Source organism: Callospermophilus lateralis, chromosome 14 (assembly GCF_048772815.1).
Source record: "Callospermophilus lateralis isolate mCalLat2 chromosome 14, mCalLat2.hap1, whole genome shotgun sequence".
NCBI lineage: Eukaryota > Metazoa > Chordata > Mammalia > Rodentia > Sciuridae > Callospermophilus > Callospermophilus lateralis.
The window spans coordinates 7,032,776-7,055,338 of NC_135318.1; the positions used below are offsets into that span (position 1 = coordinate 7,032,776).

Below are 22,563 nucleotides of genomic sequence, written 5' to 3' on the forward strand. Positions count from 1 at the left end.
GCACACCAAGGAGGGCTGAGTGTGTGTGTGTTTGTGTGTATGAGAGAGAAGCACTGTGCAGGCCCAAACATGTGGTCAGTGCCTGGAAAGTTTCCTCAAAAATACCAAGGAAAAGCTGCTTCTGTACTAAGAACACTACCGTGTCCTCTCTCCTAGGCATCTGTGGAGATCCCTGGGCTGCAACTCAGTAACCAAGACTACTTCCCCTACGTCTACTTCCACATTGACCTCGGCCTTCTTGACTAGGAAGGCCAGCGGGCATAGCTGGATTCACAGGCATGCTGTCGGTGCAGACACTGTTTTCTCTAAGGCAAAGGATGAAGGCCTACAGAACTGTGATTTTCAGAGAAAGTGCTCACAAAAGTTAGTTACAGTGTATTTATTTTTTTAAGTTACAATAAAATGCTCAGTCCTTTGAAGTCTCTTATGTGCTAACATAATTCAAAACTTGATTTTTTTGAGTTGTTTACATAAATCTGAATGACCTATAATGTGGTAACCTGCTGCTTTCATGTTTGTTCCTGTAGCACAGGAATAAACTAAGTTCTAAGGGAGATCAGTAGGAACATAAAATACCTTGAGCTAACTGTATAACCAGGTATCCTAATAAATGGTCACTGGTGACAGCCCAAAGAGAAATTTGGGAGAGGAGAAGCAGATCTCATATGACAAGCAAGTTCCCTTGTGCACTCTGCATTGTGGGCATCCCAAGGCAGCATTTGAGTCAAAGAGGTCTTGTTTTCCATTTTAAAAAAGGTTCATGGGGAGAAGGAGCCAGGGTCATCAGTTCATGACATTAATTTACTGCTGAACATCAGACTCTGTATGATGTGTACACTAATTTCATACATGTATTGGCATTGTCCAAAATATCATTTTATTCTTTAATGGAAAAAGCCATTGATATTCAAATGAAGGAATCACATTTAAAAAACCTATATATAAGAAACAGCCTCCAAGAACATTCAAGCAGCCATCAGGGGGAGGGAAATGTTTCTACAGCCCAGTTTTCTTCAAAATATTATGTGAGAATACAATCCAATTCACTGGCTACAACAATTCATAGAATTTTTCAAAGTTTTCTTGAGATGCAAAAGCTCACTGTCGCAGTGCTTTCAAATGACCAATCAAGTGTTACTTCCTAGTTAAAAAGGCCACTGGTAGATTAGTCGGATTGTAAAGAATGTTCCTTCACTGCTGGAAAAATCTGTTCACTCTCAAGAAAAGAAAATGATCTGAAGCCTGGGCTGTGGCTCTCACAATTCGTCTTTCTCCAAGTCATCAAGCTCCACATCGCTGAGGTCAATGTCATCCTCCACAGGAAGCTGGGAGACAGAAAGCCATGGTCAGAGCTGCAGGTGGAGACCCCCCGACAGGTCCTCCCTCTCTTGTAACAAGGAACAAACTAAGTTCTAGAGGTCCCCAGATGGCAGGCTCGTGTCCCCTTGGCCAGCTCTTCCTTTTCCTCTGTGACCATTATCATACAGATGTAAATGCTGAGAACTGGGAAGCCAGGGGAGGGTACTAGGGACAGAATTGTATAGAAATGTGAATTTGAAGTATTGTTTTTCATTTCTCAGAGACAAAATATATGAATTCCAGGTCATGTGTTCACCTTAGGGGGAAAAATAAGGAAAGCGGCCTTACCACTGGACTTTAAGTTGGACATTTGTCAAGCTTACCCAGATTTACATAGACTCAAATTGCCTACTATGTGGTAAGCTGCTGCTTGTGTCTCAATGGGAATTTAAGGCGATCAGTGAAACATAAAAAAACTTGCACTAATTGAATAACCAGACAGCCTAATAAATGGTCACTGGTGACAGCCCAAAAGGCTGTGCAGCTCTCTTTCATGTGATAGGCAAAAGCATCTTTAGGGAAAGAGCCTCTGGAGAGGTGCAGGACTCAGAACACTAGGAGCTCCCAGCCCAGGGTCTGGCAGATGGACGACTTGATTTCCAGCCACAGAAACACACAAGCCTCAGGAAAGAAAATGGGACTTTTTCAACTGTGCAGCTTGGCCTTGACCAGCACTTACCTCACCATCCCTGCCATCCCAGGGCTCTCTTACAGTGATAGCAGGAAAGGCACCACCTCCCACTGGTGCTGTGGAGCCACGCCCAAAAGACAGCTCCCTTGGGGAAAAAGACCAGAATACACGCATTTATGATGGACTACTGATCAACCAACTGTCAAAAAGGATGAGCAGAGGAATGACATGCCCCCTGTGTGTGCGAGGCATTTCTTGCTATGGTATGTTCCTGAAAGGCAGCTGGTGGTGAACAGTATTATTTTCCAGTCAAGGACCACAGAGCCAGAAAGGATGTTCCTGAGGCCTTTGCATCTGCTAAAGCCAGGCATCAGACAGTTCTTAAAAACCTAGAAGCTGTGCAGCCTTAATAAAAGTACATACAACATACCCAGGTTGATTTAGAACACTGGCTACCAGTGAATGTTGTTTTCTAAGACTGTGAACTGTATAGAGCATGTCAACTCACTAGTGAGGTGAGTGGTTTTAGCAAACCCAGGGCTAGGGCTGGCAGAGAGCTGGTGTACATATCTGTTTAGCAGTGAGGCGTGAGCATTTGCACTTGAAAAATACCATAGGCTTCTTGTAATCTGGCCATTGGAAAACCAGAGCTCAAAATACTGTCAGTGCAGATACATAGAGACCATCCAACAACCCACAGAAACTCAAGGCAACAGCAATGAAATTAACTGGATGAAGTAACAGCAACAAGATTTAGCTGTATTCAAATTCTGAAAATCCCAACTTTACAACTGAGTAAACAGAACTCTGACAAATCACAAACTTAAGCAGTCCCTAAACTTTGTATGAAAACACCCCATTAACTGGCAAGAATGTATAGTTTCATTTGGAAATGAAATAAACCATAAAATTAAGATGATTGAAAGTTCAAATCATTTAGTTGTTTAAGGTGTACGATAATAGTACTATGATTGTCTTTGAAAGCTGTCATTTAGCAGTACATGATAAAATATTTTACAGCTGACAGGAGGGGACTTGCTTTAAAATATTGTTGGTAGAAGCAGATGATAATATAAGGCTTTAGTTGCTAGCTGTTGAAGTTGAAAACAAGTAGAAAAAAAGACCTTTAGTTTAGTTTCTCTGCTTTTGCAATGATTGAATTTTTCCATAATAACTCAAAAAAAAAAAAAAATTAAGGAAAAATGTAATACCTTGAGCTCCATTTGTTACAATGCTTAGGGCAAATGCAAACTAAAAAGATGCCCTAAAATATCCACTTTGATGTCATGTTTATTGCTTCTCACATACACCTACCTTCCGCTTTATTTCTAATAATTTCTAAACGAGCAGATTTACAACAAACCCTCTAATGTAACTCCTTCTTCCCATTATTCAAATCATGATGGATGTAATACTCTTAAGATTTTAAAAGTAACAGCTACATGTAGATGTGTACTCTGTCCCTGGCACTTTTTCTGGTGACTATATAGTCACCAAAGTCTATATAGGAGTTCTACAAGAGGTAGTACTAGTATCCCATTAAAATAAATAAGGAGGTGGGGTGTGTGCATATGTATAAAACTTATGTCATTTTTTTCATATAGTGGCTGAGAAATGAACAAAGAAGGAAGCAAGAATTGGTAAACAAAATCTTTTTGGGCAAGGCTTCATATTTGCCTAAAGTCGATCAAGGCAGTTTTAGCATAAGTTGCATAGCAGAGGAGAGTCAGTTCTATAAATGGCTGTGACTTGAGAATGCATGTTGTCTGCACAATGAGGGAGTGACTTAAGTAAGCACACCCATTTTCAAGTAACTCATTCCAAAACGAATGAAAACCAGAAATGGAAACCACATCACCTGAGGTCAGCAGTACAAAGCACACTAGGGTGGGAATGGGTGAGACAGGGCTGCCTGCAGCTTTATGAGAACTGGAATGAACCCAAGGCCAGGTGCACAGAAGGGCAACAAGGAGGCCTGAGAGTGACTAGGCACACTATGTAGAGTATTTCCATGAAAAGAGAATAAAGCATAGGAAACCAATTTAAAAGCTCTACTTTAGAAACATAGAATTCTAAGTTTGAATAAAAAAATAATTCCATTTATTGCTGGTTTATACATACCTAGTTTAAAATGAAAAACCACAATAGAACCAAATAGATCAAACAATAAACAACTAAGGAAATAAGAAATTACCTGAGAAACTCATTAATGCCTTGCTCACTGAAAGACCCTTTTAGAAGTGCAAATTTCATCTTGCGTGCATTGATGGCTGCCATGGCAGGATATCCAAACCCTCCAATACCCAGTGCGTTCTCAAGTTCACTCTGGGCTCCAGCTTCGGTCCACAGCCACCTAGAAAAGTACATGGGCTTTTAGGGCAAAGATGTCTTTTAAATCAGTTAGAAGTCTAGCTAGTAGATCTTAATAAAGTCCCTGGAGTGGATGGCTGTATTTTAAGACTATTTTTGTCCCAGTCCCCATAATGTCCACAAAACTGTATGAATTTCCCATTTTTACCTGAATCCCACCAATATCATTTGTGTTATAGTGCATACTCCTGCATTTGGTGTGTATGATATGTATGCTGAACAAATGGAGGAGGGGCAAAGTCATTGTCAGAGGGACAGCAGAGTGCACTAGGTACCTGGGAGAAACAATGGATACTAAGGATGAGGAGCAAGAAGAGAAACGGGAAGACAGAGACATACTTTGTTGTAAATCTGCCTGGATCTACCCCCGACTCAGAAGTGGGTAAGGAAGTTGGGCATGATGGTACATGCCTGTAATCCTAACAATTTGGGAGGCTGAAGCAGGAATGCAAGTTCAAGTCCAGCATGGACAACTTAGTAAGACCCTGTTTTATAAAATAAAAAGGCCTAGGGACGTAGCTCAGAGGTAAAGCACCTCTGGGTTCAAACCCCAGTACCAAAAACCAAACCAAAACCAAACAAACCCCACAAAAGGTGGATAAGGAAACTCCCTCTTTCTCTCATTCCTTCCCTGGCAAGGGCTCCCACTGAGTACATCCCTACTCCTGTATTCTTCTACATTGCTAATTTTTGCTTGTTAATAACCTAGAACTCCAGTCACCATTGGAGTTAAAATATGATAACTATGATAAAAATAAAATATATGCTGTGAGTCAAGAGCTCCTTGACTTCCCCCCTCCTAAATGCCAATTATTTTTCCATCTTAAATAAAACACAAGTAGGAAAGAGAGGAGCACATCCTAGAAAACACAGAGGGCACCACTTTCAGGAAGTCCCACACTCCCTATCTATCAACACACATTGGGAAGCTGCATAACTCACCCCCACATTTTCTTCTTGTATTTGTCTGCCAACTTGAGAAGAACTTCCAAGTAAGAATTTCTCCCTGAAGCTCCTGATTTTAATGAATAAAATAATGTTAAAGGTAAAAAAATAAGACTGAGCCATTTACAAAGTGTTCTCCCTGGCACAGGACAGTCAATGGGAAGCAGCTTCTTTCGGCTCACCTGTGTCGAGGATGTGGGGCAGCACAGCCACAACGCAGAGCTGGTGCTCCTCACACGTACTCTTGGCAATGTCCTCGTTGATTATCTGTAGGACCCAGAAGACAAGGGACAGTTGGAAGGCTGCACAACACAACACCAGGTGAGCATGAAAACAAAGGCTTGGAATTGGCACTTCCATTAGAGACGAGGAGACTCCTCCCAAATAATGCTTCCTTGTATAGAAACAATAACTCAATATACAAGATTTCTGGAGCGCCTACTGTATACAGTCTCTGAAATCACAATGAATACTCACTCATTTAAACAGATTATACCCATATGGACTATATTTTCATAAGCTTGAGGCTCTGTGCTTCAGTTTCCCCATATGTAAAAGAGATATAAACAGTATCTACTTCTCAGAATTCATGTGAAAGTTAAAGGAGAAAAATCTACCTAAAAGCACTATAGTAGTGCCCCTTCTGTGATTAGGTACTCAATAAATGTTGGCTATTGTTTTAAGCGTAAAAATAACTGAATTAACTCTATTTTTAAGAAATTAATGTATGTTTTTGCTCACAGTGCAATTATTTTAATGCTGAAAGTTACATAAAGAAGCAAAATTTACCAGACTTTTTTTCCATTTGGAAATTCAAAACTACTTTAGAATATTTTTAAAAGGAAGTAATAAAGCTTAAATTGAACAGACCTAAAACAAACAAAAAAAGCCCATGTCATTTCTGCTTTAATATTCCTTATTATCAGACTGGAAAATCTTTCCTTACTACCAATGGATCAAGTAGTTTACCTCAAGCAGCTCAGGTGGTGGGGCGTTATCAGAAAACAAATCAAGGGCCCGGGACACTATGTCAGACCTTGTCCGCCCTCCATCATAATCCACGGGAGACTCGTCTTTCTGAAATATCTTGATTGTAGGAAATCCTCTAATCTATTTTTAAAATCAAATTAAATTTAATTAAAAAACAAACAAATAAACCCAAGCAATCTTAATGGTTTCTAAGATATCATCTACCGTAACAAAAATATTCCCTAGTCTGCATCAATGTCAGATGGAAAGCTCAAGAGTGCTGTCAATTATGGAGTTTTAATAATCTGACTGCAAGGTTCAGCCAAACCTTATTCAAGCCTTTGATATTTGATTAAGACAGTCTACATGCTCTAAAACAGACAGACTAACTTCCAAAAGCCAGGTACACAATTTGAAAAAGCAGGGGCAGCTGAAGCCGTCCATTAGGCTTCATTCAGTTCAAGTGGGTATGAAGAACCCCAACCCCGGGAGTGCCAGGCTCAAGAGTTAGGGTAATAATGGGACTTAAGTCTGTTCATTACAAAATGGTTCGACATCTCCACACCCAGCCTGTGGGGAGGCCTGAAGTAATAAATCAAAGAGCCTTATGCACTTACGCCGTATCGGCTGGCTAGCACCTGATTCACAGTGGCGTCCACAGCCGCCAGCTTCACTTTTCCTTTGGTTTGCTCCTTTACTTCTGTGGCTGCAGCAGCCCACTCAGGCTCTAAGCTGTAGAAAAATTTGCATCTTAGAAGTGCTTTTAACTCACAGCACAGGTACTTTGATCAGTGCCTTTCTGCCCAATCCCTATAACATCTTGTGGAGCTTCACAAAAGAAATGATGCTAGCCTTCACAACTGCTTCCCAGCCCTTCACTGCCCGCCCTGGACACTGATGTCAATGCTAAACACTCATCTAGAGTCCAAGTTTTCCTGGAGAGCTCAGAGATTATCTGCTCTCTAGTTCACCTCCTTCAAAGTGAGCAGGGGGAGAATGTACTGAAAGCATGGTGCCGGACAGACAGCTCCAGGGAAGTACTTACTTTTTGCAGTGTCCACACCAAGGGGCATAAAACTCAACCATCCACACATCTTCACTGTCAAGGACATTCTTATCAAAGCTGTCGTCTGTCAGCTCAATCACATCCTTCTTACTTGAACTATCACTTCTGCCCTGTAATTTATGACATTGTCTAATTATAACCTGGCCCAAAAGAACATCATTCCTATTCTAAATATATAAATATACATGGATGACAGCTTTACATTGCAACAGTTTTAGAGTTGTTATTCAAATTGGGGGTATTCCTTATTATTAGTTTTGCTTGGTAAAGTCTTCATTTTCAAATAATTATGAATACATTCAGTGAAATGTGTAATCTGTACTCAAACTCTTTCACGTGCTGTATTTTTATAAAGACAAACCTCAAGATGATACACATAACCACAAGAACACTGTTCTTGCTCAGACTTAAGCACAGTTGCCGCTTTGGCCCAGGACATTCTACATGACTAAAATTCACTACATTTCATATGTAAAGTCACTATCATTCAAGAAAGCTAAAAAGAACATTTTCCTTTCTTTTTTCTTGGTGGTCCTAGGAAAGGAACCCATGACTTCATACAGATGAGGCAGGTACTACACCACTAAGCCACACTGCCAGACCTCCTGTTTCTTTCTTTCTTTTTTCCCTTCCAAGAATTTTTTTTTGGCACTTAAGCAGCAGCCAGTAACACTGTTATTTTCTGTTGCCAGGCTACTGTGCTCCTTAAACATCTAAGTCTGAAATAAAAGGCAAGATCTTAGAATCTTTGAGTAATTCTCAATCTGTATAAAGAAGCTAGTGTTACTGGTCTTCTAAATGGAAAGCTTCATATTTCATACAAGGGCATCTAAAACAATAATCTCTAAAACAAGAATGTCTTAGTTCTTCCTCTTCTTTCCAATTCTTTCACGTAGACTTTTCCATGGATTTCAGGTGGAATGCCACAGATACTGGTCAAGAACTCACACAGATTTCATTGTGTTTGCCCTTAATCTGGAGAGGAGCTGGTATCCCTTTCCCCTCTGAATGGTGACAGCCAGGAGATCCCAGAGTCGGCTCCCTTGGCTTGGAGCTTATTCTTCCTCTGCAGTCCAAATTCTCCCATTTCATCCCTGGGCCTATGATACCATCATGGGACCTCATTCTTAGTGACTGGATTTATCGCAAGACTGGTGATTTTAAGGAGTCCAGATGAGCAGCCTGGGGGATGGCTCCCTCCAAGATGAGCTGACCCAATCCCCTATTATATTTTTTGGGGAATACCAGGAATTGAACTCAGGGGCACTCGACCACTGAGCTAGACCCCTAGCCCTATTTTTTATTTTATTTAGAGACAGGGTCTCACTGAATTGCTAACTTTTACTGAGGCTGGCTTTCAATTCACCTGCCTAAGCACAGCCTTCCGAGCCACTGGGATTATAGGAGATTGCCACTGTGCCTAGCTCCCTATTATTTTTTAATGGACAGTTCACTGATTTTAAAATATTAGGGGAGAAAAATCTACCTTCTACAAGAAGTCCACACTGAGGCTACAGAATCATGACACATATTAAAAACTGACATTATGCAGTCTTACTTGTTTTCCAGAACTATATCCACCACTCTTTCCCCCGAGGCGATCCTTCACAAGCTGGCGCAGAGCACTGAGGGCAGCATCCACAATGGCTTCACCAGTTCTGGCACCTACAGGACAGCAAAGGAGAGTCAGGCAATCCTCAGCCCAACCTGCTGGAAGTGTCTCTCAATCACTGTCTCAAGACCTCCACCTGATGGCAAAAGGCTCAAACTACACAAGTATTTATGCCAAACCTTTCTCCCAGAACACGCTCAGCACACTTCAGACCTGGAAAGCCAATTTTTCACCCTTCGCTTTAGGCTATTAGTGTATACAAGAAGTCCGTTTGATCACTTGTAACTGCCATCTACAAATGTCTACTGAACAACTAATATGTACACAGATAAATAAGAAAGTAATCTAGTTAGGAAAGTAGTAAAATTGCCAAATAGAGAAAAAACTATTCTAGAAAAGTGTGGAAAAGGTAAGACATAAGGTGTCTTTGAAACCAAGTAACTAGAGTCCTCTTTTTTCCCCATCTGCTTAAAAGCCAGCTGTTGTGTTGCACTTACTATAAGAACTAAAGACCACTGTTAAAACTCAATGAGACAAAATCACAAACAGCTTTTAGAAGTTTGCCCAGAACTATGTGCTCAGGAGTGAAGGGCTATTAACTGGCCCAGAAGGGGTAGAGATTACAAACGCCTTGAGACCATCTTCAGAGCTCCAAGGCCTGAAGCTCTAATATAATCTCTTCATAAAGTTTCTTTTTCTCCTTTTCTTTAGCATTCTAATCAAACTGCCCAGGAAGAGATAAAAACATTTGAGAACACCTCAGAACTCACATCAGAAAGAAAATACAGTACAGTAGCCCCTTATCCACATCTTAACTTTCAATGGCTTCAGTTAACTGTGGTCAAATAGTAGGAAAATATTTTTCTTGCCTCTTTCAAGTGGGGAGACCTCATTTACATAAGTTTTACTACTGTATACTGTAACTGCTTTATTCTATTATTGGTGATTATTGTTAAATGCTCACTGTGCCTAATTTATAAATCAAGGCACGAATGTGTAGGAAAACCCAGTATGCTCTATGGTTGCAGGCATCCACTGGGTGTCTTGGAATGTACCCCTTGCAGATAGAGGGAGGAAAAGGGACAACCTATAGTGACACTCCAGAGGCTTAGGTAATGTAGTGTTCGCTGGGTTGCAGCTACCTAGTCGGTCCCTTCATACCTTCATAAAGAAGGGCTAGAGTCACCACAACCACAGCCTTCTACCCCTCACCTACTTCAGACAGCTCCACCACCTGAACCAGGGCCTCTTCCCCAATCCTTCACCTGGAATATGCCAAATCCCAGAACTGGACTAAGGAAAGGGAGGTGTTCTCCACAATAGGTGAGCAGCTGCAGATTCTCTAAGGGGCCAGACATAAGTATCTTCACTGCAACCCCTCGGTCCTGCTGTAAAAGCAGCCATGGATAATATATAAAGAACCCAGAGTGTTATGAAAAATCTTATTTACAAAAATAGCAGCAAGTAGAACGCTCTAAACATTTTATTTTATTCAAAATAGCCAAACTTAAAAAATTATTATTCCAAAACACATGCTTACTCAGAAATATGAAACTGATCATTTTATTGAGATTTGGAGCTGAAGAGTCTAGAAGAAATCCTGTGTCTAAGACCTTATCTCCAAGGATTCTAACCTTCAGATTGGAGATGTACCAACTACACTGATATCCACCAGCTATTTGTCTCCTATGCTTTGTATGTACTACTTCAATCAAACTTCTCACAGCTTAAAATAGGGTTTTCATTTCATTTTACAGATAAGAAGAAAGCTCAAAGGGAGTAAGTCCTATTTAGCTTCAGGCCCAAGTGTGGCAAGGCCAGCAGTCATGCAAGGCAGGGCCTAAGCCTTCTGAGCTAGTACTCTCAGATTCTGCATGCCTGGCCTCCCTGTTCTGTTAGGTAGACACAGGGATCACAATAACTCTGTGTTTTACTGTGATGCTGGCTCTCCTACTCAGCCCCACGGGCACATTCTGCTCACACAAAGTAAAACTATGGTGGCAGACAAGCTTAGCCACTTTATGTCCCATGTGAGCAAATCTTTGAAAAGATTTTTAAATCAAATCAGCCACATTATGTCCAATACTTTCATTAAAACCACGAACCTGGGCCCAACCTAATAATTCTGATGATCTTAAATATAATAATCTGTGATCTTCTTTCTTTCTTTCAATGGTGCTGGAGATGTATCACAGGGCCGTGTACATGCTGTGACCACTCTACCACATCAGGTGTCCTCCAAAGCTCATGTGTGAGACCAATGCAAGAAGGTTTAGGGAGACATGATTGGGTTATGAGAACCTTAACCCAATTTTGGTGAATTAATCTCCTGGTGGGATTAACTGAGTGGTGGCTGAAAGCAGATAGGGTGTGGCTGGAGTCAGTATGTCACTGAGGACCTGCCTTTGGGGTATATACTTTGTATCAGATGAGTGGAGCTTCTCTGCTTCCTGATATCATGTAAGCAGCTTCCCTCCACCACCCTCTTCCCCCATTAATGTTCTGCCTCATCTCCAGCCCTGAGGAATGGAGCCTACCATCTATGGGTTGAGATCTCTGAAACCAAGAGCCCCTAAATAAACTCTTCCTCCTCTAAAATTTGTTCTTTTTAGATCTTTTGTCATAATAGAAACAAACAAACAAACAAAAACAACAACCAACTGAATAAAACACATAATTTAAAAACTTACCTGCATGACACTTTAAATGTTCAGAACCCCCTCAGAGGGGGGTAGGAATCTCTCTACACCATTTATAGATAAGAAAACTTGGGAACAAAGAGGTTGAGAAACCTGTGGTAGCAGGGCTTACAAGTTATAGAATCCCAGGTTCTCACTAACAGGGGAATGGAGTAGTCAGAAAAGGTATTTACCCTGATAATCTTCTGGTCTGTTTTTGTTGGATCCAAAAATCTTGATGGTAGGAAATCCTTGAACACCATACTGTCCTCCTAGGGACTGATGTTTATCTGCATCAACTGCACCAACTTTTACAACATCCTGTGGAAATAGAAAAGAACTAATCTGTTTTTCTTTCAACTAGAACATCATCTGACTTACACACACAGGTAAAGGGCTGGGTGAGGCTGACAAATACGGTCACTAAGTGTTGTAGCACTGAACACCAGAAGAGAGACCTAAATGGCAAGAAGGACGAATCCAAGCCGAGCTCAGGGAGGTAACTCTGCAGCCCCCAGAATTAGTCTGGCCAGCATGAATGATATGCATTACCTGGGAAACAGAATGAACACAGACATAAAAACTGAAATGTGTATTTCTACACCCCCCACACGTGATTCTGGCAGCAGAACCAGTGTTTTAAACTCTGATGTGAAAATCAGCTTCCTATTGCATTAAACTTATCTGTACACCTAGACACACACAGGTGAGCGTGGGCATCTCAGAAATGTATTTACCTTTTTTTTTTTTTTTGGTACTAGCAATTGAACCCTAACCATTGAGCTACATCCCAAGTCTTTTTATTTTAAGACAGGGTCTTGGTAAGTTGCTTAGGTCCTTACTAAGTTAGTGAGATGGGCTTTGAACTTGTGATCATCCTCTCAGCCTTCTGAGTGCTGGGATTACAGACATGTGCCACCATGCCTGGCTTGAAACTTACTTTTAATGCAGTTGCTGCTTTCTTCCATTCTGGTGTTAATCTTTGGCAATGACCACACCTTTAGGGTGAAAACACAAATAGGGTGACAGTTAAAGTCTTTGATCTATAATTCATAAAATATCCATCAATGGTCTTATTGAGTAAGATACACTCAGGGTGGGAGCTTGAGAGGAGGACTAGCACTAATAAAACAGAATCAGTGATGGTCACGAGTAATGAAATGTCTTATAATTCACTAAAGAACATTTCAATACTTATGATACTTACAAAAATCATTTTTCATATCATCCTAATAAAAGAGATCAAATAAATCAGGAATTTAAATAAAGCTACTCATCTTACACCTCTTAAAGCTTGACACTCCCTGATCCAATCCTCCTCATTTATTAATTTTTGTGGTACTCAGGGTTGACCCCAGAGGCATAATCTATCACTGAGCAGCATTCCCAGTCTTTTTTACTTTTCATTTTGCAACAAGACCTCACTAAGTTGCTGAGGCTGGCCTTGAACTTGTGATCATTCTGTCTCAGGTCCCAAATAGTTGGAATTATAGGCAGATATCATTATATCCAGTTAGATATCACATTCTTAATCACTATACAGGGGCCTAATCTCAGCCCTAATATTTGAAATACATTTGAAATGCTGTTTTTACATATTTATATATGGTATGTTTTGTTGCTCAGATGAGATATTCAGAATATAGAAGTCAAATTTTCACAGGGCTTAGACTTCAGATTATATAAGAAAAGAGGACTCAAACCAGAGACTATCAGAACACATACCTCTTCAATTTAAATGTTAGGCAATATGCACACAAATCAATGCACTATATAAATAAATATCTATTTTACTAACCTGTAAGTGAAACTGAGTATTCCCTTCAATTGTGAATGTAAATATCATTCCACAGCCAATGAGTACTATGACTCTGTCACTAATAAAAACCACAGCTCAGATTTACTGTCCTAGTAAAGAAGTACAGGTTGAGCATCTCTAATCCCCAATTTCAAAATCCCAAAACCTAAAACTTTTGAGCACTGACACAAACTCCAAAATTTTGGATTTATGGATTAGGGATGCTCAATTAGAGAAATCTAAACAAATATTCTAAAATCTGAAAAACTCCAAGATTTCAAATACTTCTGGTTTCAAGCATTTTGGATAAGGGATTCTCTATCTGTACTATATTACCATGTCAAGATTTATTTCAATATTCTGAGAACCATGTTTCAACATTTTAGTTTTCCTTTGCAATCCCACAGGATACACATTATAGCCTTTATTTTATGAAGGAATTCTTTGGAATCCTTCACCAGTCTGCCAAAGAAGTCCAAGCACCAAACTGCTCTAATTAGACATTTTTCGTATTTAGAACAGTACGTGGTAAAACTTCATCAGTGTAATAACAATAATAATCCACCAGATCCAGATTCTGCCTTCTCAAGTGCAACTTTATTATTTTTTGTGGTGCTAGGCAAGCACTCTACCACTGGGCTACACCTGCAACCCCAAATCCTGCCTTCTCAATTAGGCTGTCTGATATAGTTTTATAATAATGTTCTCTTGTATTGCAGTTATCAGAAACAAAATAAACTACCCATGACACAAATGATTAAAAAGTTGAACTTGCAAAAATTACATAGAAGTTTTAAACAACATAGCAGTTTATACAATTACTATTATACAAGATAACCATATTGAAATTAGCATTTAGATTTAACAAACAAAAAACAAAGAAGCCTTTAAAATATAGCAAAGGCAGGCCAGGCATGATGACCCAAGCCTGTAATCCCAGCAGCTTGGAGGCTAAGACAGGAGGACTGTGAGTTCAAAGCTAGCTTCAACAACTTAGCAAGGCCCTAAGCAACTCAGTGAAACCCTGTCTCTAAATAAAATACAAAAAAAAAAAAAAAAGAGCTGGGGATGTAGCTCAGTGGTTAAGTGCTCCTGAGTTTAATCCCTGGTACCTAGATAAATAAAATAAGGCATTAAGACAAATATAATTCACAATATGGCAGCAAAATTTTATCTCAATTTGCTACACTGAACCATCAGTAAAGTACTTCATGAGAATCAGTGTTGAGCTTCCCAAACTCAGTTTCATGGTCTACCAAAGGAAAAAATTAAAGTAATACAGAAAAAAACTTTTCATCAGGTTATGAGAACTTGATAGTAATAATTTCCTTTGCTATGCCTTCCTCAAGCTTCAAGGCACTGTTCACATTTGTGAAGGTCCCTCTGGGCGTCAGCTCACTGTACAGTTCACCTTCACAGACATGCAGTGGCAGGGCTTGCGTCTCCCCCTCGTGTGGCCTGCTGCTTTACAGCAGCGATTGTCTCATGCACATTTTGCAGTTTCCATTGATCTGCCTCTACTCTTTTTTTTTTTTTTTTTGGCATTAAACACATAAACAATACCATTGGGGCAATACTGTATTCTGACCACATACAATTATGTACCATTTGTTCAACAATAATTATATCATCACAGGGCTTTTCCAGTAATGAATATAAGGCAAGAAAGAATTTTTAAATTAAACCAGATTTTCTAATTACATATTCAGAAAACAATCTCTTCAAGAGACAAAAAGGAATCCATCACTTATTTTTCCCTTTGCTCAAGATTTTTTCTTCATAAAATTAGTTTCCCTTCCACCCTTATCTTACTAGCTTCCTTATAAGGACAGATTTTCTTTAAATTAAGAATTTTTGGGCTGGGGATGTGGCTCAAGCGGTAGCGCGCTCGCCTGGCATGCGGGTTCGATCCTCAGCACCACATACAAACAAAGATGTTGTGTCCGCCGAAAACTGAAAAATAAATATTAAAATTCTCTCTTCCTCTCTAAAAAAAAAATTTTTCCTTTCTTATTTTTTATAACGATTAGCTACTCAACCTCCCCACCTATTTTTTTTTTAACCGACTCACTCTCTAGGGCCTTTAACAGACTCAACACTGCAATCTCCCTTTTCCCTCTCTTCTTCTTTTAAGCAAGCAATAATTTATATAAACTAGACGTCAGAATAAAACTAGGCACTTATACAATACTTTTCCCAATGTGTAAAGTACCGTAAATAACCACCATTTTATTGCACTTACCATGGAGCATAGAATTCTACAAGCCACAAACTGTTACTCTGAATAACTTCTCTGTTGAAATTAGATGGAGTTAATTCAATGACATCGTCGCTGGAGGAATACAGAGCATTCACTGCTAGAAAGAAGGTACAGCTCACCAGACCTAGAATAAAGACAAAAGCACACCAATGGGGCACGGTTCACAGCCACCAGAGACCTCTCCAACCCACCCAGGACCTTCTCACAGAATATGGCCTGGGCTCAACACTGCCCTCTGCCCTCCCTGCTGTCACTGGAGTCTCTGGACTTCACTCCCATGGGTTGCGCTGAGAAAGAAGTGAAAGGAGAGTCTCCACTCACGTTTCTTGAACTTCAATGGAAAAAAACTTTTAAGTACCATTTTTAGTGCACTCCACAAATTAACTTTTATTCCTTTACAACCATCCTATGACTATTGTTACCACTCTATGGGCATGGACCTACATTAAGAAATCACCTCTAGCTGCATGACCTTGCATAATCCACACAGCATTTATCCCTCATGTTATTCACCTGCAGTATTAGCACCCTACTTTTTAAAATTTTTGAAGTGAAAAAGAATCATCTCTCCCACTAATGACTGTGGAGTGCTTAGCCAGTGAGCCGCATCTCTGGTCCTTTTTATTTTTTGAGACAAGGGCTCACAAAGTTGCTAAGGCTGGCTTTAAACTTGTGACCCTCTTGCCTTAGCTTCCCAAGCCAGTGGGATTCTAGGCATGCGTCACTGCGCCTAGTGTAAATATTTTTGTCTCTACTTTTTCAGAAAAATGTTTAGCACATTTTTAGGCACTCTTGAATGAGCTTAGCATTTTCATGTGAAAGATGTAAAAGGGAGAATATTGGTTTCTTATTATTAATAGCATAGTTTAGCAACAGTGTGGATCAAGTATATTTTTGTTGGCTACTCTGGGAGCTGAAATGCAATTTTTAACAATTATACAGGAAAACATTCTGAACTGACTTACTAATATATTAAGAACTTTAGTTTTTGAACTGGCAATACTAAAGTTTCACCACCATTTAAGTTAATATATGTATATATTTTTAATTTTCTAATTATCTCCAGGACAATTTTAAATACAGAATATCTTTGGCTTGTTCTTGATCATAACAGAAATGTTTCAGATTTAAATGATGCTGACTTTGGGGCTGAAATAGATACACTTGTGAGGTTAAAAAATGTTTATTCCATTCTGACAGGAATAAGATGAAATCTTAGTTTTTATTTGGATTTCTCTAATTGCTAGAGATGTTGAACACTTTTTCATATATTTGTTGATTAATTATTGTTCTTCTTTTGTGAAGTGTCTGTTCAGTTACTTAGCCCATTTATTTTTTGTGTGTGTGTTAAGTTCTTTATAGAGATTAATGCTTTATCAGAGGTGTCTGTGGTGAAAATTTTTCCCAATCTGTAGGATCTCTCCTCACTTTATTGTTTCCTTTGCTCTGAAAAAGCTTTTTAATTTGAATCTGTCCCATTTATTAACTCTTGATTTTACTTCTTGCATTTAGGAGTCTTGTTAGGCTGATGTGGTGCAGATTTGGGCCTATTTTTTCTTTTTTTAGGTGCAGGGTCTCTGTTCTAGTGCCTAAATCTTTGATCCACTTTGAGTTGATTTTTGTGCAGGGTGAGAGATAGAGGTTTAATTTCATTTTGCTACATATGGATTTCCAGATTGGCCAGCACCATTTGTTGATTAGACTATCTTTTCCCCAGTGAATGTTTTTGGCACCTTTGTCTAGTATGAGATAACTGTATTTATGTGGGTTTGTCTCTGTGTCCTCTATTCTGTACCAATACAGGCAACAATAAATGTTGGCGAGAATATGGTGAAAAAAGCACTCATACATTGCTGGTAGGACTGCAAATTGGTGCAATTACTATGAAAAGCAGTTTGGAGATTCCTCAGAAATTGGGAATGGAATCACCATTAGACTTAGCTATCCCACTTCTTGACTTATACCCATAGGACTTAAAATTAGCATACTATAGTGACACAGCCATATCAATGTTCAATTCACAACAGCTAGACTATGAAACCAACCTAGGTGTCCCTCAATATGAATGGATAAAGAAATACTCGATGGAATATTACTAGGCTTTAAAGAAAAGTAAAATTATGGCCAATAAATGGTTGGAGTTAGAGAATATCACGCTAACCAAAATAGGCCAATCCCTCAAAACCAAAGGCCAAATGTTTTCTCTAATATGTGGATGCTAATTCACCATAAGACATGGGGGGGTGGGGGATGGGACCACAGAAGAGTAGCGTTACCTTAGATTAGGTACAGGGAAATGATGGGAGGGAAGGGGAGGGATTGTGGGGATAGAAAAGATAGTAGAATGAAACAGACATTATTACTGTATGTTTATATGTGACTGCATGACCAATATGAATCTGCAACATGTACACTCAGAAAAATGAGAAATTATATCCTATCTATGTATGATATATCAAAGTGCATAAGTGCATTCTACTGTCATGTATAACTAATTAAAACAAATAGAAAATTTTTTTTAAAAAGTCTATTCCCATCTTTTCAGCATGTGTGAAGATCATCATTTCTTTCTTTCTTTTACTCTGTTGATTCAGCATATTAAGTGATACTGGCCTGTAGTTTGAAGTAGTGTGGTTATGGCATCTCAGTCATGTTTTCATATGCTTACTTCATAACAGAAATTGGAAGATTTCAAACAGAACTTTTTAGAATCCCAATGGTTAATGTCTTCTGGAAGGAGTATATATTAGTGTTGACTGCCATGTGGCTAAATCCTCCATACAGTACTTTCTCAAATTCCACATCACTTCACTATATTAAAAACACTTGATTTTTTCACAGCATTACTACTAGAAAGCAGGAATTATGCTCATTTTGCAAATAAACAGGAAGAGGAGAATGCCCACCTGGGGTCATGCAACATAGTAAGTGGCAAAGCAGCTCTCGGACTCCAATTTCCAAGTTTTCCCATTAAACCATGCTGTCTTTTTGTGCTCAAGATAAAATAGTTTAGTAGGCCTGGGCATGAATAACAATTATATTATTCAAGAATATTGTATTTGAATGATACAGTTAATGCTGTAAGAACTTATGAAATAAAACTGCAGACTTTACTCATCAAAAGCCATAGCCCATAAACCAGGTGAAATACAGAGTGGGCATCAGTAATGAATGCTACCGGGAGATAACACAGGAAGACCGAAAGTGCCAACTGGGTTTAATGACAACCAAGTCAGGGGCACCTGCAGGTGTGAGGGAGTAGTGAAAATCAGCAGCCAGTCTGCAGAGGACTGGAGAGAGTAGGAGGGAAGGAGATGGAAAGAAAAATATAGATGATCTTGAAACATTTCATTACGATGAGCAGGGGAGAGCAAGCAAATGTGGGGTAAAAGGAGGGTTTCTTTTTAAAGATGGAAGTGATTTAAGCATAAAAGGAAAAAAAGGTGAAGTGGGGAGGCTTAAGAGGGAACACCTGAACATCCAGAGGGAGACAGGGAACCCCGTCAGTGATGGAGGAGACTTTCACAGGATGACCTTCTCACCTATTTTAAGAGGTGGGCAAGGTTGAGGGTGTTTGGAGATCAAATCAACCAGTGATACTCCCTCAAAGACTGTGCTATCCAAAATGGTACCATTAGCCACACATGGCTACCCACATGGAGATGTGTTCTAAGCATAAAAATAGCACTCTACATTTCAAAGACTTGGCAGGGGAAAAATACTGGGTAAATAAAAGTATGTGTTGCTTAATGACTGGATGCTTTCTGAGAAACACATCATTTATTTATTTTTTTTCTGGTGCTGGGGACCGAACCCAGGGTCTTGTACATCCTAGGCAAGTGCTCTACTACTGAGCTACATCCCTAGCCCTTTTCTAAATTTTATTTTGAAACAATTACACAGGAAATAAGTTGCTATATTGCCCATACTGGCCTCAAACTTGTGACCCCCCTGCCTGGGTCTCCAGAGTAGCTGGAATGTGCCACTATACTAAAATGTGTCATCACTGTGCAAATATCACAGAACAAATTTATACAAGCTATAATAGCTAGGACTTCATTAGCTGGTGTAACCCCATGGGACCACCACCCTTGATGTGCTCCACCACTAACTGAAGCATCTTTATGTGGCACATGCCTGCATGAAAACTAATTTACCTGTTTCGTTTCCTCTTTCCAAAAAAACCCACAAACAAACAAACAAACAAAAAACAACGTGGCTACAAGAAAACTTAAAATTGGATTACATACAAAGTTTACATTATATTTCTATGACAGTGCTACTTAGCAATCTTTGTGCCAGGTACAGTGGTGAACACCTGTAATCCCAGTGATTGGAGGCTGAGGCAGGAGAATCCCAAGTTCCAGAACAGTCTCAGTAACTTAGGGAGATCCTGTCTCAAAATAAAAAATAAAAAGGGGTGGGATGTAGCTCAGTGATGAAGCACCACTGAGTTCAATACCTAGTTCCAAATAATCTCCTTTGTTTACAAAAAAGTTTTAGTAGAATTTGATGTATTTACAAAGCAAGTAAATCAAGCAGAGAGAGTTCTAACTCTAAATAAGGGTAAAATGAAGACTGGCCCTGGCTAATTCCCCATGGAATTCTACTCCATAATTATGGACTACACATGCAACTACAGTGGTATAACCATGCTGCCTATCTACTACTGTAAGTTTTCACTATTAGTAGCTCAATGCTAAAAACTGTTAAACTCCCAACCCCCCCAAAAAATATTACTGTTTCCTTAAGAGGAATTTTTGCAAGGGAGATCAGTAAGTATAGCTAACATTTTGAGAGCTGACCAACTACCATCCAGAAACTAGGTTCTTTACTTTTTTTATGAGACAAAAATAGCAATAACATTTATATTGCTGTATACCAGCAATGCTGTCAACATTTTACTTATATTAATTCAGTGAAGAACTCTATGTGAAGAACTGTCCATTTTGTAGATTGGTAAACAGAGACATAGAAAGTATAACTTGCTGAAGTCACATAATTAGAATGAGATAGAACAGGGGTAAGCAACCCAAAAAACTCTGGACCAAAGGACCTGAGAATGTAGTGGTGTTTTCCCCTGGGCATCACTAGGTAGACCCCAGCAGGAGAATTACCTTCTTCCACTTCTCATGGCAATCAGGGACAGCCATAGACAACCTACTCTCCTCTGCAGGCTGGAGTCACCATGTGGGATTTTTTTCAACACAAAGACAATCAAACTACTGACACTCAGCATAATATGGTCTTGGATTATTTTTTTCCTTGGTAATGGTGATGGAGTTTTGTTTGCCTTTAAATTTTAAGAGTTACCCCTCTATACATGGCTATCCAATGGTAAAAGGTCGAGGCCTAAACTACTTAAAAGGACACGTACTACTTAACCTGATGGGGTTACAAAGAAGTCAAACATATTACGATGAACATGTAAAAACTCACAGCATAAAAGTAGCCAATAACTGTTCCCCTCCAGTCCTCCCTCAAAACAAAAATACTGAGCTCATTTAGGATGACAAAGTAGTTCAGTGATGCTGTTTCTAAAATTCACATGGCCAATCAACTCAAGTGATAATGAACAGCATCGGAAATCGAAACGTGTGAGTGTGGAGAATCTGTGAGCGGATGGCTCTGCAGCCGGAGGCCTCGCGCTCCTCCCCAGCACTCAGGGCGGTACAAATTCACACCAGGACCAGCTTTGCCCCCCGTCTGCGGGCAAGAGTATATGGTCCCAAAGCAGCCCACTATCAGAAACCAAAGGGCCCCCCCAAGGCCGACTGCGTTTACTAAAATAATGAACTAACTAACAGAATCAGAATTCCTAGTCTGAATTCGCTCATGGAACCTAAAATCTTTTCCCCTCATCTACTCTCTCGACAGTTAATACGGCAAGTTTTTAAAATCTTACCCTTTAGATTGTTCTAACTCATTCACACCCGTGGGGTACTACTGCTAACCCTAAAAGGTGGACACGGTTGGAAAAGCCCCGGCACAGAGCAGTCCAGTGACTCGCTGCGGTCGCCTGGCTAGGGAGGGCTGGATCCCGAGCTGGGCAGGCACAGTCAGGGCGCCTGGGCGGCGACTGGGACCCTCGACTTCGCGCCCGGGCGAGACTAAAACGGACCTTTACATAATTCCGGAGCCTGGGCTCCGCCGCGCGGCTCAGAGGTCCAACCCCCTGAAAGCGCTCCTGCGTCGTCAGCTCCGCTCCCTGCGCACGGCAGCCGCGCGGACTTCGGCTTCAGAACCGGGAGCCGCGCGGGAGGTGGCACGATCGCACACACGGGGCTCCGCACGCGCGGGCCGGAGCGGAGGCCGCAGCGGGACCCGGCCTCGCCGCGAGGCCCCGGCCCCGACGCCCCGGCGTGGCTCCGCGGCCCCCTCGCGGCCCCCGCCCTCCCGGCCCCGCGCCCGCCACCCCGGAGCCAGGCCGCGTGCGCGAGGCGGGGCGGGTCTCCGCACGCCAGGCGCGCTCCCGGCCGCAGCCCGCCGAGGGGGCGCGGGGCCCTGCAGGTCGAGTCCCCGGCCCGCGCCTACCGAGCCCCAGGCGAGCCATGCCGAGCACCGGTCAGTCCGTCCGCGCCGCCACCGCCTCAGCCCTGCCGCCGCGCCCCCGCGATCGCGTCCCGCCCTCGGCCGCTCTGGCTGCGGCGAGACGGCCGGCGGGGGCGGGCCGGAAGGGCTCGCCGCGCGTGGCCGCGGCTCATTGGCCCCGGCGGGCTTCGCTCACTCGCTTGACCAATGGGAAGCGGCCGGGTAGAGGGCACCGGTTCGGTTTTTTTTCAAGGGGGCGGTGACGAGCGGCGGGGGCGGGGAGGGGCGGGGTCTCGGAGGGCGGGGAGGGGCGGGGCCAGCCGGACTCCGAGACCTCCTCAGTC

General features: G+C 41.1%; 2 protein-coding genes across 4 annotated transcripts in view; one reads left to right on the forward strand and one right to left on the reverse strand.

Moving 5' to 3' along the window:
• Nucleotides 1-419, forward strand: part of Atp6v1c2 (ATPase H+ transporting V1 subunit C2) — a 47,725-nt gene extending 47,306 nt beyond the window's left edge. For all 3 annotated transcript variants that reach the window (XM_076832858.2, XM_076832860.2, XM_076832859.2), the window contains exon 13: nt 157-419. In XM_076832858.2, the coding sequence (XP_076688973.1) occupies nt 157-246 (90 nt within the window). In that variant the 3' untranslated portion in view covers nt 247-419. The remainder of the gene's footprint in view (nt 1-156) is intronic.
• Pdia6 (protein disulfide isomerase family A member 6) lies at nt 365-22,331 on the reverse strand. The gene is made up of 13 exons (XM_076832857.2): nt 22,223-22,331; nt 15,671-15,812; nt 12,571-12,628; nt 11,825-11,951; nt 8,899-9,005; nt 7,320-7,450; nt 6,892-7,006; nt 6,275-6,415; nt 5,488-5,572; nt 5,303-5,375; nt 4,185-4,343; nt 2,039-2,135; nt 365-1,325 (listed from the first exon to the last, which is right to left on the reverse strand). The coding sequence occupies exons 1-13, from the start codon at nt 22,239-22,241 to the stop codon at nt 1,257-1,259; spliced, it is 1,323 nt and encodes a 440-aa protein (XP_076688972.2). The 5' UTR covers nt 22,242-22,331; the 3' UTR covers nt 365-1,256.
• Nucleotides 22,332-22,563: the final 232 nt, after the last annotated feature.

Bases quoted from the DNA above. Each gene is read 5' to 3' on its own strand.
- Pdia6 (XM_076832857.2), bottom strand. The intron at 11,952-12,570 runs GTAAGTTTCAAG...CTATTTCCACAG, and splicing joins AAGCAGCAACTGCATTAAAA to GATGTTGTAAAAGTTGGTGC. The intron at 2,136-4,184 runs GTAATTTCTTAT...TTTTTCCCCAAG, and splicing joins GGCATTAATGAGTTTCTCAG to GGAGCTGTCTTTTGGGCGTG.